The following is a 17,502-nucleotide window of genomic DNA, read 5'->3' on the forward strand; positions in this document are numbered from 1 at the left end:
CAGGACTTAGAAAAGATTCTGGAAATCTTGCCTTTAAGAAGGATAAAGACTGGAGGTGGATATGGTGTAGCTTAAGGGATTCCTGTGCTTAAGCTGCAGATGGCTGACCTCTTTGGTCACGGTTTGGTCCTCTGAAGTTCTGGTCAGCCTGAAGCCCAGGTAACTCGCTGAGCAGCCATCAGGTTTTGTAGTATTATGTAGTAATACCGTACAACCTAGACATGCTCTTCACAGCAAACCGGCAGCAGCTGGCTGGTGCGAAGTACTGCAGCCTGTCCCTCTGTACTGTCTCTTCCCAAGTCTTGTGTTTGCAGTCTGAGGTGATGCTTTGTGGTGTGTCCCTGCTGCAAGTCGAAGAACTTGCACTTGCAGCACCTCCGATTTGCAGAAGGAGGTTCTTCACGCACCGAAATGGTTTGTTTATCTGACTGGCGTCTCCACTTACGTTTCCCTTGCCTTTCTCTGCAGTCTTAATGCCCTTAATGCTGTTCAGCAAGGCGGTGATGTAGTTTACGTTAGCATGTTCGGCAGCCAGTGGAGGTAACGTAGAATCTCTCTATTGTTCCCTGCTGTTACCCCAGGTGATAAAATAATTAGGAGAAGCTCTACAGCACCATTGCTGACCTGTGATGCAAGGTAACTGTGACAAATGGAGGAGAATACAGTTCCTGGAAGCCAGTTTTAGCAATGTGATCAAGCTTGCTCGTTGCTTGCAGAACATTATTTCTCACTTGCTGTGGCTGAACGTGCAAGAGTGTACCTGTCCTCCCTTGCATCTTTCACAATAGGAAACGAAAGAATTTGCATTTGGGATTAAGTCACCATTTGACACTGAAGCCCATGCTGTGAAGCGGTGTGTTTTGGGCAGGGGGCATTCACCTTTTGTGTGTGTTTGATAGTTTCTTTTTGAAAAGAGAAGCTGCAGCTACTAGTGTAGTCTTAATATGGGACTGGAAAATGAGGAATTGGTATTTTGGGTGTCAGCATGGGTAAAGTCTGGGCTCCTAGAGGGTGTTGTAGACGAGTTTCCTCTGGCTGCAACCGTTCCAACCACATTTGTAGGCTGTTGTACATGCACTGAAATGATGAGATTTTCTTAACAGGGTTTAGCTGGTATGCTGAGCTGTAGATGTGAATGTGGGTTTTGTGCTTCTGTCATTGAAATCCCAGTTCTGTTCCCCTGGGGACAAGGAAAGGTCATAGCAGAGTACAGCATTCGCACAAGCAGGGTATTAATACTGCAGCAGGCCAAGAGGATTTGGACGTATTGACTTTTCTCAAAATGCCATCAGTATTTTCTTCACCTTGTGCAAGACACAAGTCACTGCATTGATTCTGAAGAGGGATGTGGACAAGGTGATAACTTCCTTCCTGAGCAAATGCAACTTTTCTATATGCATCTTGGTCCACAGTTTCCTGCTTTCAGTTGCTGCCAATATTTGTGTTTGTGCCACCTCCAAAAGCCACCGATTTTGCTGCAGAATGGCCTAGTTTTATCTGCTACATCACTTTTAGTTAGGTGGATTCTGCTAGTTAGTTAATTCCGAGGAGGAGATGCCTCTATTTTGCCCATGAGCTTGTCAAGAGAAGTCTCGCCCGTTCAGTAACAAGCTATTGCCTGGGTATCTAGAATGTCAGTTAGAGTGCATCTCTCTTGTCGAGCGTTTCTTATGACTAAAAATTGCACAAGTTGCCTGTTTGCATCTAGAGAGATCACTTTTAGTGACCCTAAACACATAAGCAGACTTGTGATGACAGCTTGCCTGAAAAACATGTGCCTCTGCCATCCGACTGTCCATACGGAAACGCGGTGTTTCTGTAGAGTGACGTCTATCAAACTGAGCTCCCGGAAAGGGACACGACCTACAGTAGCCTAGAGTTCAAGTTTTGTTTTTCACAGCCGTCTGTCCATATGCCAGTTAAGTGCCTCTACATGTAGCTAATATGCATATCATCTTCTGTATATGCTTGCTTGCTTATCTGCTCTGCAGAGCTCTTCTGACTAGACAGCTCTAATGTGGGGGGAAAAGGCAATGGCGGAGCCTGATGACGGCACGGCATACGTGATAACACCGGGGTGTGTAGTGTGTGCAGGTCAGCTGGAGAGAGTAAACGACCGAGCTTCGGCCCCTTGGTAGGGGCATTTCAGCAACTAATGCTCACCATCCCACTTGCAGCACAGAGAAGGTATGGAGGATGCTGTATTTAACATCTAGATGTGATCGTACCCTAGAGGTTTCCTGCGGTGTGCTGTGCTGTCAGCGCTGGGCTGGGACTGCCACTCTTTGCAGTTTGCACCTGCTGCTGATGTCAGGTTTTTCTCTTTTGATTTTTCCTTTTTTCTTTTCTTTTTTTTTTCCCCAGCTCTGTCTTAATTCTGGTCTCTGCTACTGGAGTTCTCCTGAAGGTCCAGCGCAGCTTCAGTATCTGCTTACTGGAGTGGTTTTTACCCCTCCAGCAGCTGCTTAATCCAAACAGGACACGTTCCCAAGCTTCCCAAGTGTTTCTGGCAGTCAGGAGCAGCTGGAAAGAGAAGTTCTTCTCGGTCCGTCCCTCTGAGAGCTCATGTTGTCAGCCTAGTAAGACTGTGGATGGAAAGGAGAGGGCTTCTTAGCTGACATAACTTGCACATGTATAAGGAATTCAGGTGCCTGCCTTTGCATTTAGATTGGCCTTCTCCGGGCTTATTCATTTATTAGTCCAAAGACCTGCACCGGTGGCAGCTTTTCATTCAGTTGTACTCTGCTGTGTGCCCTCACTGAGCGACACGGGAGCCAAGTTGCACGGTCGTGTTAATCTACAGCAGAATGCATCCAGTGAATGTTTATTGAGGGTTTTCCAGGAGGAATTTGGAGCAGGACGACTCCTCGGAACAATTCTAGGAAATGTTTCTCCTAAATAAACATGTTGATTTCTTTCAATGCAGTCAATTTGTCGGTGCCATCTGTTGGCTCTTGTTACATTGAGGAGATCAATTGCTGACTTATGGGAACGCTTACTGGCATAATTATACTTTTATAACGATTACTGATTAGACTGATCACATGGTCACATTCCGAAAGAAGTGGGTTTTTTCCTGATTTTTAACTTATGCCGCTATAGAAACAACTGAACTGAAATGGAAAAGGTGGTTTCTTTATGGAATGATCATTCATGCAGAAAATTTTAATTATAGTTTAATTATAGTTATAATTAGATCTAAGCAAATGTGTGCCATGAAGTAATAGATGTTAGCCCAGGACAGGGTCTTTAGGTTTTTCCTTTGTTCACTGCACAGAAGAAAGTGTTCACTGTTCCATGGCTCCTTTCCACTGAAAACAGACTGTTTGCTCCTACCTCTTTCAAAAAAACATATACTTTCCAAGAAATTGGAGCAGTTAAGAGCGCGATGGTCGTCCTTTCCCTGTCCCCGTGCCGCCCCCGTTCTCCTTCTGCCCATCTGCCTGGGCACCCAGCAGTTTATTTCCCTTCTTGTTGGCAGGGCAGCATTGATTCAAGGAAGTCTGTATGAATATTAGCCACGCTTAGCTGCTGAACAGGATGTCTATATAAACTTTAATTCCCGCAAGTAGGTATTCTCTTCTGTACCAAGACTCGTGCCTCATTTAGGAGACTCTCACCGTTGGCGTGATCTTCTAGCTCTGGCGGCTACCAGATTTCAAAATCTGATCTCTGAGTGCAGAATAGGAACTTATAATTTTGTTTGTACTCTGAGAACTTGAGGAGAAGTCTTGTTTTCGATAGCTGGGAAACGCAAAGGCTCTGCATGCTGGGATGCAGAAAACGGTCGGTTCTTGGGGCAGCAGGGCAGCCCGGGCTCGCTGGGGATGCCTGGGAGCTCACGTCTGGGGGCCTTGGGGGGTGCAGTGAAAGCAGCTTGCTGGTTTGGCCTGAAACGTAGTTTCTGTCCCTCTTGACCTCCTGTGTGATGCGGGGGGACACGTTGATATCGGTGACAACTGCCTGTGCCCTTTTGGCCTTCCAGAGTTCCGTACCTCTCTTTTAGTTCCTCAGCTACCCCTTTTGCTTTCATGCTAATCGTTGGTTGAAATTTCCACTACTTCTCACAAGGCTTTTGCCTGGCATGCACGCATACTCAGCACAGCTTTAGAATAAAAAAAAAAATACAGAGCAGTGTCTAGCTGTAGTGCACCAGGAGAAGAAAAATCTGGAAATAAAATGGACGAGCTGCCTGGCTCCGAAGAGCAAGACTTCCACAGTGACTTGCAGCATCAGTTTGAACACCTTACCCTCTTTACCAACTGTTGTTTTTAGCAACTTAACATTTCTTCCAAATAACAATTTCTTCCTCAAATTACTAGCGTAAGTTTTGCTTGGATCCAAGAAGAAAAAAAAAATGAAATGTTTAGAAATGGAGTGAACATTTTGTTAATTGGTAGCAGCATGTATGCTCCAGACTTGGCATATATCCTGCTGCCTGTAAGCTTCATTAACTTCTGATAAAAGAATAGTTAGTTTTTCAGACTCCTTTTTTATAGTATTTCATCGTTTAAGAAGCTTGATCATGGTTTTCTTCCACTTCTAATTGTAGCTGAATTTGTGCTTTATTTATCGACGTTTAGTCTTGCTCTCTCCTCTGGTAAGCATGAAGGAACGCACTTGATTTTGGGTTTGGGGCTTTTTTGGTGTTTCATGAGACTACCTGAAAATCGTTCTTTTTGCATAAGTAATATTACAGAGCTCTAGTTCTAGTGGTGCCATAAACATTAGTGTTCCCTTCGGCTGGAGTGAGAAACCTATTTGCCTGTACTTTCTTGATGCTTTCTCCTGGGGCGAGATGGTTTTGTGATGGCAGCAGCAAGTTACTGCGAGCAGGAAGAACCGCAACCAAAAGCTGCGAGCTTGTGTGCATAACCTGCATTGACAGCTTGGACAACCTGCATGAACAGCTTGGAGGACGGAGCAAGACCCAGGAGGAGGAGGGCGTGCAGTGGCAGGGGCTCTTTCCTGGTGGGGACGCTTAGGCAGGGCGTACTTTCCCAAAGGAAGGAAAGCGTGCACTTAGCAGGGCTGAATCCATTGTGGCTGTTTCCCTGCGGCTGAGTTTAGATGAAGTCAGTCTGGCTGATGTGACCAGAGGACTTCAGCCAGTCTTTTTTCTGTTGAAATCCTGAATCATCTTTCAAGGGAAGGGAGAATATTAGCCAGCTGGGAAATGCAGGAATGGAGAAACCAACTTGGTCTGTTCTGGAAAGCCTTTAAACCACTCCTTCTCTCTGGAAAAAGCGCAATCCTCTGAAACAAACCAAAGAGCAAACCTCTGAAACAAGCCAAACAGAGTCCCTCCACAAAGCCCCAGGTGAAACGCAAGCCCCCACCCCTGAAATTCCCTGCGCTCTCCCTTCTGCGGCGAGCGCGGAGGGGATTTCCTACTTCCACCCTCGCACATTCGTGAGGAAGCTCTGAATTTCCTGAAACCGGAGCACAAGGTGGTTTCCCCAGGCTTTTTCAGGAGACTTTTACCTTTTATATTACATCAGTTGCTGGGGGCATTTGAATGGAATGAAAACATTCTGAAGAAACCTCTTCAGAAATGCCAGGTCTCTCCCCCTCATAGCTTTTGAGGATGGGTTTAGGTTTGCTCAAGGGCCACCCGTTTGGCCGAACTCACGATAAGATCCTTCACGAGAAGACATCTTCTGGCGGGCGTTTGTGTTCCTTTGCCACCGATTCAGGTGTTGTGTGTCTTGTGGGCGTGGAGTTTCAGGGCGCTGCATGTAAAGCACACAGCGTAGCAAGGTGGCAAGCGTGGGGCAGGCAAGCAGGTGAGATGGCAGCCTGGTTCTCCCTGCCCCGTGTTATCAGAGAGAAAAACAGAGTAATTCAGTTGTTCTGCTTTGTCTGGCCCTACTGACCAAGCTACATTCAATCAAATGCTCTACATACCTTGAATTTGGCCAAGAGTGTCAACTCAAGCCATATAATTAAGCTGGGAAATGAGATTTCCTTAGAGCAAATACAGAGCTTAGGAATACTCCAGATCTGTGGATTTTCATTTATGTATTGGTGCCTGAAAATGACTCATGTCTCTTGGTAGACATCTTGGCTTCACTCTTTGAGGAAGCTTCTATTAGGTTTTTTATGTATATTGGTTTAAGCTTTACAAAAGCTCGTTCTTGCAGGGAAAATCCGTGGTGAAAAGCATGTAGTGAGTGCTCCCCAAGCCCCCTCTGGCTCTCTTAACTTTCCCAGTCCAGTCCTGAGCGTTGTCCTTGAAACTACACGGTGCAGATCTGCCAGAACCATGGCTAATGAAACATGCGCTTCTCACCTACCTGCTCCTCAGCAGAGGATGGGCTGCAGCCCGGAACGCTGCCAGCCTAGAACAGGACAGCGGTGGCTCGTCACCGTCTTAATCACTGCCAGTTAGTGCTTGGCAGCATCACGGAGTGGGGTCCGGTTCTGCCGTTTCACCTTGTGTCTCGGCTCTAACCCCGTTCCTGCCAGCAGCTTCTAGCGCCGAGTGCCAGACCTGGCTGCCTTTCAGCTTCTGTTCTTGCTGTAGAAGCATGCTCAGTGACTTAGAAGTCTGGAATCATTCCTGTACTCTGAATTAAGGGTTTCAAATGAAAGAAACAGCTTATTGTACTTGGTGCCTTTTCGGGATTCTGCTGTGTTCTGCTTACATGCAGGGCCGTTATTCCCCTGGCAAGGATTTTATCATAAAATATGAAGCTTAATTTTCATGTGCTTCAGATTGTTCCCTTAAAGATCCTGAAGATCCTTTTTTTTTTTTCTTTTTCTCCAAACAGCACCATGCCTGTTAGAGCATCATTTAGCACTGCGCTTGGGGTTTGGCGCTGGAGCAGAAATACATGTGTTTCGGATCGTGTGCCACTGTGGTTTTTTGTCCACGGACATGGCACGCCTCTGTGTGTGGAGCACTTGTCCGCGTCCCTAGCGAATGCTGGAGTCTGTTACAAGCTAAGCATTTATGTAATTGGGCTTTGGGCTCCTGTGTCAAATCTTTCTGGTTGTGCATCATCAGCATTTTTTACCGCAGTGCTGCTTTGCATGCCCTTCCCCATGTCTTTGCATGATTCTGCAGTCTTCCTTGACAGAAGTTTTGTAAATTATGCTTTAGCAAAGCAACCAGGAGAAGATTTGTAAAAGCGGCTCTTTTCCCAGGGAGAGTGTCATCTCTAAGCGAGAAAACTTGCTGGTGGATGTTAATTCAGCCCACAAATCTTGAACTAGGCTGGCATACTATAGCTGCTCGCTCGCACTGATGTTTCTTGGTGGGGAGGAAGGTACTTATTAACTCAAGGCTGAAAACTGATTTAGAAGAAGCAGTGCAAATGTTCCTCTGCCAGTAAGAGCAGCCTTTTCTCTCAGCTGTTTGCTCCAGCGAAGTATCACGGTGGCTGAGAGAATTGCCTTGCCTCCCCTGCTAAATCAGGCCTTCCAGAAAAGATTCCTTTCCTTATTATCTGTGCGTGTTGGATGAAACAAATTACTTTCTTACAGTGGACTTGAGGGGAGGTACTCTTTAGCACAGAAGTGTCTCCCTGTTTGGAGTCTGACGGCTTTACTGTCCGTGCCCGAAAGCGCTGGGAGCCGCCAGTGCCAGGGAAGGTGGAGGGAAGAGAAGTGAGGAAGTCTTAGAGGCTGGAGAGCAGCTGACTGGAAGCACTTAGACTTGTTTAAACTATGTTAGTGTAGCGTTATAGAGCACTTCTGTTTTAAAATAGATCAGTAAATACCTCGACTGTTAGAAGCCTGAACCCCCCCCGTTTCCATCCCTGCTCGTATTTATCAGCCCTGTTATAGCGAGACCTTGTGCAGATAATGCAGTAGAGTCCATTCCACTTGCATCCGGATTTCAGTCCCTGAAAGCCATTCCCCCTCTGTGTGGCTAGCTGGCAACTTCTCCGTCTGTCTTGCTGCTTTTATGCCGAAGTACTGCAGCTCTCTAGGCTGGCGTTTGGGCACATCCTTCCAGTGGTAAGATAACACGACAGTGGCGAGGCTGAAGAGCGAAGCTGGGTGGTGAGATCTAGGAAACCGGTTCCTTTGAGCAAACAGAACAAATGTTTGGGCTCGCTTGAAATACATCCAGGAGTTCAGAAATAACTTGCTTTTCAGCAGAGTATTGGGTGAGCATGCTGTACTGCGGTAGCGGGCAACAGTCTAAAAATCCCACTGCCTTCTGCAATGCTGCTCTCTTAACGAGGTACCCTCTAAAAGCTGGGAGTTAGGAAACAAAGCTTCTTCCGGCCCAACTTATGGCAAGCTGGCTGGATTCTGGGAGGCTGCTCAGAGATCCCAGGCTCTCTGAGGCAGGGACCATGTATTCTGTTTTTGTACAGCCCAGCAGGGTCTTATATGCAGTATTTGTTTTTAAAAATGCTTTTCCTCGCAATTGGGTCAATAACCTCTCTTTTGTTTCCCCTTCTGCTAGGTTGCCATAAAGATAATTGATAAGACACAGCTGGATGAAGAGAACCTGAAGAAGATATTTAGAGAAGTTCAGATCATGAAGATGCTTTGCCACCCACATATCATCAGGTTATACCAGGTAGGAGCACTCTGCAGTGGGTTTTCCATCCCTCTGCACTGCATAGCTTCACAGTGTATAGTAGTGCTTTCTCTGGGGTTATCCCTCCGTTTCTCCTAGGTGAAATACTGGGAGAGTCCTTTATGTTTTCAAGGTCTCAGAGTACTTTGATTAGAGGGGCGGGGGGGGAAGTGTGGCTAATCCTTCTCTTTTCTGGGAGATCACGCTTCCGCTGTGGGCTGGCCTCTTGCCATTTAGTTATGGCTATTGTGTGCTTTTCAGTTTCCCAGTTGAAACCGGATGCGGGCTCCCCTTCTCAATTTAAGGGAGAGAGTAAGTCTCACCCGCTAGCAGGACTGACAGCACGCGGCTCCCCTGCTCTTCTCCCCCGGCCCAGTTGCCCTGTGGCCCCGAGGACTTGCTGGTCTGCTCTGTGCTTTCCTAGAAGGTGATCAATAGCAGCAGCACACCTGCCTTTGAATATTGTTTGCAGACTTTTTCTCCGGCTTGTTCGGCATTTTTAGTCTGCAAACAAAACCACCAGAGATGGAATCCACGCGTGTTGCCTTTTACGCATGTATTTGGTGGTGCCCCTCCAACTACATGATCAGGTAGAACAGCAAGGAAATGGCAACAGGCCAGAGACAAGCAGGCAGCAGAGTGGTGGGAGCAGAGGAATAAAGGAGGCCACCACCTTGGTGAAATGCTAATTTTGGAAGCTGTTGGACAGATGAAAGACTCCCTCCTCGGGCCTTTCTGAGACAAGAGCTCAAGCAGTGACTTAAAACCAAAGAGTGCTGAAAAGCTCTGTACAAACTCTCCTCTGTTGCTTGCAGTCCCAGTTCTGGGAAGCTGTGGGACAGAAGCTTCTTCCCAGGATCCTGCTAGAGCTGACCACTGACTGCCAGAACTACCTGCCCCTTTGCTGCAGCAGTACACTTGCCAGAAGGCTCACAGTCACAGGCTGTTTTGGGAATGGAGGGGACTTCCATCTAAGTTGTGGATGGAAAGTTAGCTCTTCTTTGGGCTGGTGCGCAAAGCAGAGAAAGGGTTGTCCAGGGCCCTTTGTCTTGGGGAAGTATTCAGGTGCAAGAGACTAAGGTGGTTGGTCTCCTGTTTGTAGCTGCCTGACTCGGATGGCAGGCATTGGAATGTTAAAAAGTTTAAATCCTGGGGGAGATATGCTGGGGTTGTTTCTTTTTGTAATGTAATGCTGTTGTGTGCATTTTAAGGGAGAAGTTGTGGTAACCCTCAATAGAAGTTGCCGTTCCCTAGAACCAAGTCTTGTCTGTTCAAGCCCACTCTGCTTCTCATCTGTGCCTGATAGATATGAGTATTTATTTGGACTCCAAATAGTTAAAACTGAGTAGAAGTGACAGAGGTTAATGTTTAGCTATTTTGGCCAAACCGCCAAGTGTGAGATGCTTACAGCAGACACTGCAGAATTGCGGCATTTTTAAGGTACTTAGGGAATGCTTTTTTGCAAACTGACTCCTTAAAGCTTTTTTTTTGAGCCAAAAAAACCTTTTTCAACCTCTGTTTTTTTCAACTGAAGTTTTTGGAATGATACTGAACGGGTGACACGTGGCTCGGCTTTGCTACAATGAGAAAAGAGTACCCACTGTGGAGCATGTTTTATCGGGCCGTTCTTTCTGGGTACTTTCAGTGGCATTTATTTTTAGATAAGAACTACTAAAACATGGAGTTGGGAATTCGGAATCTTTCACAGCTTCTCATCACAAATCTGAGTTTAAAAATCACATTTCCTTGAGCTTATAAAACTTAAAAGGTGTAAGTGAAAAAGGAGAGCGTCTGTAATGATAGTAGTCTATAATATAAGAGATTCTGTCTGGAAACAGAAATGCGCTTAAAAATATCTAATGAAGGGTTTTCTGGACATGTAGTATCACCATTAAGTGGGAGCTGTATCTCATGCCCTGTGACACTTGAGCAGAACTGAGGTTCATCTTTGTTATACTCTCTTTTAACACTCAATAACAGCAATCCAGCTGTTTCAGCAGCTGCCGTAGTCTGAATCAGGCACGTATATTTTAAAATACGAAGACTACATGTTCCAGTCCTAATTCTTAGTAAGAAGAAGCAGTGTTGGGCTCCAAGTACCCAGCTTCTCTGTTGGGATAATAGTCTGTTTCACGGAAAAGGTGAACTTTCACTTCTCTCTGAAACAGAAGAGCCAAAACAAAATCAAAAGGTTCCCAGGCCTTTTCTAAACACCCCGGAGTATCGAAATTGACCTGTGGTGCCTGGCACCGGAGGTTCAGTGCTGCGGTCCTGGAAGCGAAACACGGTGTGTTTTTTCCATTGACAAAGCTGTGAAGCCTGTTAAATAAATAGCATCAAGTTTTGGAAAACACCCCAAGCGTGTACTTGCCTGAAGGCGGGTCACAGAACATAATCCGGTCACAAAACAGCCCTCGGAGCCACCCTTACCAAATCAGCAGGCAGGAAGGCATTATTTGCTGCTTTTTGTGTGCTCAGTGTGATTGTACATCACCCACTGTCTATTACACATTAAAAATAGAGTTGAGACCTGTCTTTAGCATATGGTGCCTTGCCCTCCGCTCTTCTCTTCTGCATCCTGGTAGAAGTTGTTCAGGACTCTGAGGTCATTTTGGAGTGCGGGTTTCACTAAGGGTGATAGGACCGTGCTCAGAAATCAGCTGTACGCTTCCGACAGTCCTGTGCTGCGGCCCCGCTGCTGTGCCGAGCGTGGCATCGGTCTCTGTCAGCCCCTCGCTGCCTTTGTCTGCACGATGCCTGGTCCTTTAAAGAAATCCCACCTAATAAATTGCTGGCCTTGGTGTGTTGGACTGCTACGGCCCCAAAATCCTAATACTCTTAAAAATGTGTGTTAAAAACTGTTAAAAATGGGGTGTTACCTGGCTGAAACGTGTGGACTCCCTAAAGCAAAGCCTGAGCTCTGGTTTATTTCTAATAGGTCTTGAGTCATTTGAAAGTCACTTACCGATTCAGGGAATATTCCCCCCTTTGGCAAAATTGTGTTGGTTATTTTAGTGCCTGCAATGGACTGGTTAATTAGAAGGATGAACTAGTTTGGTTGCAGCAGCCCTGAAAATTCTCCCAGGCTGCTAGAACAAGACGAGACGGGGGAGCAAACGCTAAAGGGAGGGGAAATAGAAGGAGAGGAAGATGCAGGTGAAGCGTTACGCTGAGTTACAGATTCAGTGTTTAAAACTTGTTGTTTGATTCTTTCCTCGGTTCCTGTCCATTCCTTTGCATAGCTCTGTAAAGCATGGGAAAGCAATATTTTTGATTTGATGAAAGCAGTTACATGTGTTATAGAAGGAATAAAAGTTTTCAATTAGTTACATTTCTTTTTGCACACGGCAGTCTCCTTATCTGTCACTTTTCTGTCCTTGCATCCAGGTTATGGAGACGGAGAGGATGATTTATCTAGTGACAGAGTATGCTAGTGGAGGGGAAATATTTGGTAAGTACATTTATTGCATTCTTTAATCAGATAATGCACTTGGTCAACTACAGTAAACTGAAAATAGCTGCCACACTCTCTTGTTTCAGTTGAGATGCCCATCAGCCTGAAAACTTTCCATTGACAAGAGGGGTAAAGAAATAAATGATACCAACTTGATGGAAAAATAACTTCCATAACCTCTGTTTCTGCTTTGGGTTTCATTGACAGGTGGTGCTGCTCCTCTTTTATGCTGACTTTGGGATTAAAGATGTTGGAAATAGTCATCCAGTTGGCTTTTAAAGCGTTGCTGAATACTTTGCTTCCCAGCAACTTATATGAAACTTGTTAACTATAGCGGAAGTGTTGGTGTTTGTTAGTAGCTTTCAAAGAAACAGGCTGTCCTGTGGTTCTGTAGTATTTTGTTCTCAAAATCATGTATTTTCTTATCTTTTTGATATCTGATGTTATCTTAGCATGTATTAGTTACATCCATTTTAAACTCCATTGTCTGCTAACAATGTTTTGGCTGAGCTTTCTTGACCACAGAAGCTATTCTTTAAAGGAAAAAAAGTATCTGTGCAGCACAATTGCAAGAACTGTTGACTGATTTATTAATTTGTTTGTTTTATTGCCATGACCAATAAGAAACTTGTAGAAATAGAGATTTACTTACACGCTGGAATTTTGTGCCAGGTGACAGAGTCAGAATTCTGCAAGATTGGTCTTTACTAGCTTAGCCAACGTAAGCCTCAGAAAAGGGGGAAAAGCCTTCGTGCTTGAAGCGAGCTGGCTTAAATCTGCTTCCAGGCAATGTCCTTGTGAGGACAGTCACATACAGCCTGTCAGCTAAATGGAAGTACTCTCCTTTTTGTCCTGTTAAGTCATTGCAGTAGATTTGCTTTTGATGTCAGGGCCTCTCGCTCTGCTGGAACTGAGGCTGAGTTGTAATAAAAGATGAAGCTCTTAGTGAAGCAAGAAAAGCCCAAATTAAGGAAAATAAGACAACTTGAGCTGAAAAATGCTGGTTTCCCGTGAATATAATCTAATAGCAGTTCCTCAGTACCTTTGTAGATGGTTGTCATGCCTTCTTCTCAACATTGTCCATGACCTTTGGATTTCTTTGCTGAGAAGGTGACAGCTGAAGGAAGAAGCAAGATGTTTGGAAAGTGTGGATCGCCTGGTGAAAAACCTGGCTTCCTCCAGCTGAGTCTTCCAGTTGTTTCCTCAAACATGAGTCATGGTGCCAGACACCCAACAGTTCTGAAGGCTTGTGAAATTCATCTTAACTTGTGCTGCAAGCCCTAATTGCAGCAAAATCACTTGAATGTGTATTGGAGTTTGCTTGTGTGTGGATCACCGCAGAAAAGTATAAATCACTTTTTACTTTTTCTCCCTCTTCAGTTGAATTTGGCAGAGATGGGCTCATCTTTTTTTAAATCCAGAACTATGTGCAAGCTCATATACAAAGTTGGAATGAATTCTCTTGGTTACAAAAATAGCCTTCTACATGAGTCGAAGTGAAAATCTAATTGCTCGCTGAAATATTTTATGCTGTAGTAAATTCAGCTCATTAGCATGGCTAATTTCCATTACACTGCCCAGCGTTTTATCCTCGTTGATAGCTGGGAGCAGCCAGTTATGTAATAGCCCTGATGTTGTTCCAGACCGAAGCCAGGAGGCTGTGCCCCCGCCAGCCTGTTTTGAGCACTTTCAGGCGCTGCAGGAGGCCCTGCGCGCCCTCGGCGTTAGAGCAGAGAGGGGGAAACTAAAGTCTCAGCTTTTTGTAATCAGAGTTTCCTGAGGAGCCATTAAGACTTTGTTCTAACAGCGGAAGCAATTTACGGGGAGGAAACGGCAACCCATTTTGGAAAGGTTTCCTTGCAGTCTTTAGCATCTCCAGTACTGAAGAATCTCACGTCCTCACGCTGTTGAGAGAGAGTATCTCAGCGCGGGCTGGCTTTGCACCCGCTCCGGCTCTTCCGTAGTGAGTGCAGCGGATCGAAGTTGGAGTTTACCTGTTACTAAGGGTAAAACTTTGTCTGCATGTTGCTTCAACGCAATGTCCATCCCTTTTACGGTAGGCTTGTTAGGAATCCCTGGACTTTCTGCAGGGATACCTGCTAGGTGCGTATGGGCAATGCAGTCACTGTCACGGTGTCTGTTACTGGGCACTGGGGAATCCTCTGTATTAAACGTGCCTGTGCTGAGTGTTTTAATCTCTTTTTCTTGATTGTCTCTACATCTGCATGACCTAGGTTTTAATGCAAAAGTGTAGCGCTGAGCTGCGGCAGGGGGGACTAACAACCATGGTTTTCTGGATGCTAAACGCTCGGTCTAAGGCCGAGCGCCTCGTATAATCTGAAATGCAGCGTCACACTTCCGTGATCTGCAAGGTTTTGTTAGAAGTACATCTAAGTTGTTTCCCTTGAGGCTTTAAAAAGACTTTCGAAGGTTTAAACTGTACCATGCAACTGTAAATATTACAAGGCAGTAATATAGGATGGAATTTTTAGCTGAAAGAATGGTAGTTTCTCTAAATGGCCACAGTTTAAGTCAGTCAGTCAGTGTTGGATGCTTGCCTTTCTTGTCCCTTGTTGGTCTGAGCTCTGCAGGCTTTCCTGGGTTAGCACCTATAAGAGCTTTACAACCTGTTTATCTGAATTTCCAGTAAAAGGGCTGATAGCTCCTTCAGTGGCCAAGCTGTGCCGTAAGTGTCTTTGATTCATCTGTTACTGGAAACGTTTTGATAATTCACTTTGTTTGCATAGCGGTGCGTGGGGATCAGGGAGAAGACTTGCTTTTGCTGTGGGCTTAAGCAGCAAAATGTAAACTGTTATTTTTGTCCCTATGCATGTTTTGCGTGTGGTTGGGTTGCTGGTTTGACATTATGAACAAATGAATGTCTCCTTTTAAACATAGGGTGCTCTTTGTTCCAGGTCCCTCGAGTGTCCTTTTTTTGAGGTCAAACAGAATATAGTCTAGAAGTCTGTTTTGATTTCAGCTGTTTACTATGAATACTGTAAATAATCTGCAGTCCTCATTGACAAGAATACGGGTACTTGGTTGATGAACAAAAATTCTCAGGAAACTTGACAAAATTATCGTCTGGTTAATGTGGTTAGCACGTCTGCTGTCTCTGCCCCTTCTCTCCATCTCCTGCTGCGTGTCCTAAGCTTTCTGAGTGTGAACTGGACAGATGGGTTAAACAACGTGGTACCAGTCTTTAGAAGGTCAGCCTGCTTCTGAGAGCACAAGGTCACCAAACATGCTGGAAATTTAACTTAATCCACCACACAGAGGAGATTTGAAGCTTAAGCAGCGTTTGCTTTCCAGACAGAAAGCAACTTAAAATCGCGAGGAGTCTGTCTAGAGGCAAAAAGTGGAAACTTGTGTATCAGCCTGTCTCTTAACCAGAAGATGCTTTTTCTTCAGTGTAGTTTGGTTTTTAATGCAGAGAGCAGCATCAGGTGCTTCATATAAGTACAGAGAAAGGCAACTGATGTTTTTAAGGGTTGTGAAATGAAATCGTGCATTCCTTCCTCTCTGGAAAACTCAAAGGAGCAATGCTGTATGCCTCCTCAGCTCCCGAAGAGCGCACTGACGTGTGTACGACCCAGCGGCAGGTCTGTGCTCCTGGACTTGCTGCACTCGAGATCAGTGTGCTGGCTCCCAGCTGAACATTCAGGTCATCTCTGTAACCTCTGTCGCATGAGAGGTTTATGCAGACTAAGCTTGCAATGGTTAATTTTGGCATACAGTTGCCCTTGGTGGTATGTGAAGTATTCTGTAGCTTCATTGTTTCTGTCCTTCCTCTGGAGCTTGTGCAGAAATGTCAGCGGTCTCCAAGTGCTGTGCCTACGTGCAGAGCTTGGGGACCGGCCTCCACTCACACTTCTTCAGGAAAAGTGAAATTTCACGCCTAACCTAAAAAGATTTTTGTCGCAGCCTAAGCAGGACTGACAATAAAAGGGGCAGCAGAGTCTTCTGCGTGAGCGGATGTCTGGCAGGGCAGCCCCCGAGGGCAAGACTCTGCAAAGTGCATGTGTCACTGTCTGTGCGGGGGGACAGGTGAACCTGGTTTGGGCAAAAAGATACTTAGGAGAGCCTTGTAGAAGTACCCCTGCTGCAGCAGCTGGATTTGATTTCTTGCCTACAGGAGAATCTCTAAAATATTTTCAAAAATGTTGAGAGATTGGAGCCTTGCACTGTGTTTTAAGAGCGCTTGCTATATCGGCAGGCTGTGCTCCAAGATTCAAGCAGGGTAAAAGATGTGAATGACCTCGTCTTGTTTAGGAGCTGAGCTGCTATCTGCTGATCAGTGGTAATGCTTAAATTGGAGCAGGCCCTTGCTTAACTCTGCTTGTCAGTGTCCCAGCTCTTTAGAGTAAAAAAATTTACAACCATGCAAATGACTTAATGAAATACGATGGGGCTATTTGAGATAGTAAATTTTGCTTTTCCGAGCAAGTGACTTGAGGGTCGTATTGGAATTGGTGAGGGACTTCCTTCCCTAGCCCTGGTTCAGATTTGTTCATGGAATAAGTTTATCCGATGAATAAAACTTAATTGACAAGTTCTCTGAAAAACAACTTCGCTCTCTTGCACAACATGAGTAGTCAAATGTAGAGAAGGAGGTTGCTGTGCAGTCAGAAGCCAGCAGAACTGCTTTGATGGATCTTGGTAATTAGTATTTACTGCAAGTCAATTATGTCACAGGTATTTTAATTAATGGGTGACTGGGAAAAATACAACCACCTGATGAGAAACCTTCAGAAGTGATTTATTTTTATTATTTTCAAGAACAGATATCTCTATCGAGCCCTCCACTTTAATGGAGTTTATGGAGTGAAATGAACCACTACAGCCTACTTTTGGCCAGAAGTCTTCTGAGGTTGACTCCACGGCCCAGCTGAGAAGCAGTAACTTGAAAAGGGCAAGGAGATAATAAGCCCCTGGGGTTTGGCTTGCTAGTGCCTCTGCTAACCCACTCTGTAGCCCGCGCTGGAGGGGAGAGGGCTTGTGCAAACCTCTCCGAAACCTTTCCCGCGAGTTGGGGAAACTCGGGAACCCTTCTGGTCCCGCGTGTGGTTACTGGGGGCTCTCCAGGACGCTTCTCAGGTTTCTCCTGGGGTTTTTTGTAGCATTGTCCTCAACTCCATAATCTTGCAAGCTGCTATTCCTACCCATATCTCTTGCCATGCTACGTTAGTTTTAGCTATGGGGTAGAGAGGTATTAGGAAATTATAGGTAATATCAGGTAATAACTGTCTTTCATAATTCAATTGCCGCTTACTTTGACTTTTACATTTTTCCTGGCAGAGTTTTGTTGCCTGTTCCGCTGATGCTTCAGCGGAGGGAGATGCTTTTTCTCTTCCTTTCTCTGCCGTTTCTACCGCCTGTTTCCTGCCTGTCCATCCCTGCTTGCAGAATAGTATGATGAGTGGCTTCTGTAAGCCTGGTGCTTTCAGGTTTTAAGTGGATTGATTTAAGTTGGATTGCTGTTGTATGCCTGCCTCTGTGATCTCTTAGA

At 45.4% G+C, this 17,502-nt stretch overlaps 1 protein-coding gene across 1 annotated transcript in view; it reads left to right on the forward strand.

Moving 5' to 3' along the window:
- Nucleotides 1-8,428: 8,428 nt before the first annotated feature.
- The window catches only part of SIK3 (SIK family kinase 3), a 40,689-nt gene continuing 31,615 nt past the window's right edge, over nucleotides 8,429-17,502 (forward strand). The window contains 2 exon segments of the mRNA XM_009580573.1: nucleotides 8,429-8,539; nucleotides 11,927-11,990. Coding sequence (XP_009578868.1) covers nucleotides 8,498-8,539; nucleotides 11,927-11,990 — 106 coding nt within the window. The 5' untranslated portion in view covers nucleotides 8,429-8,497.

This window comes from Fulmarus glacialis, unplaced genomic scaffold, assembly GCF_000690835.1.
Source record: "Fulmarus glacialis isolate BGI_N327 unplaced genomic scaffold, ASM69083v1 scaffold7956, whole genome shotgun sequence".
In the NCBI taxonomy this organism is placed as follows: Eukaryota; Metazoa; Chordata; class Aves; order Procellariiformes; family Procellariidae; genus Fulmarus; species Fulmarus glacialis.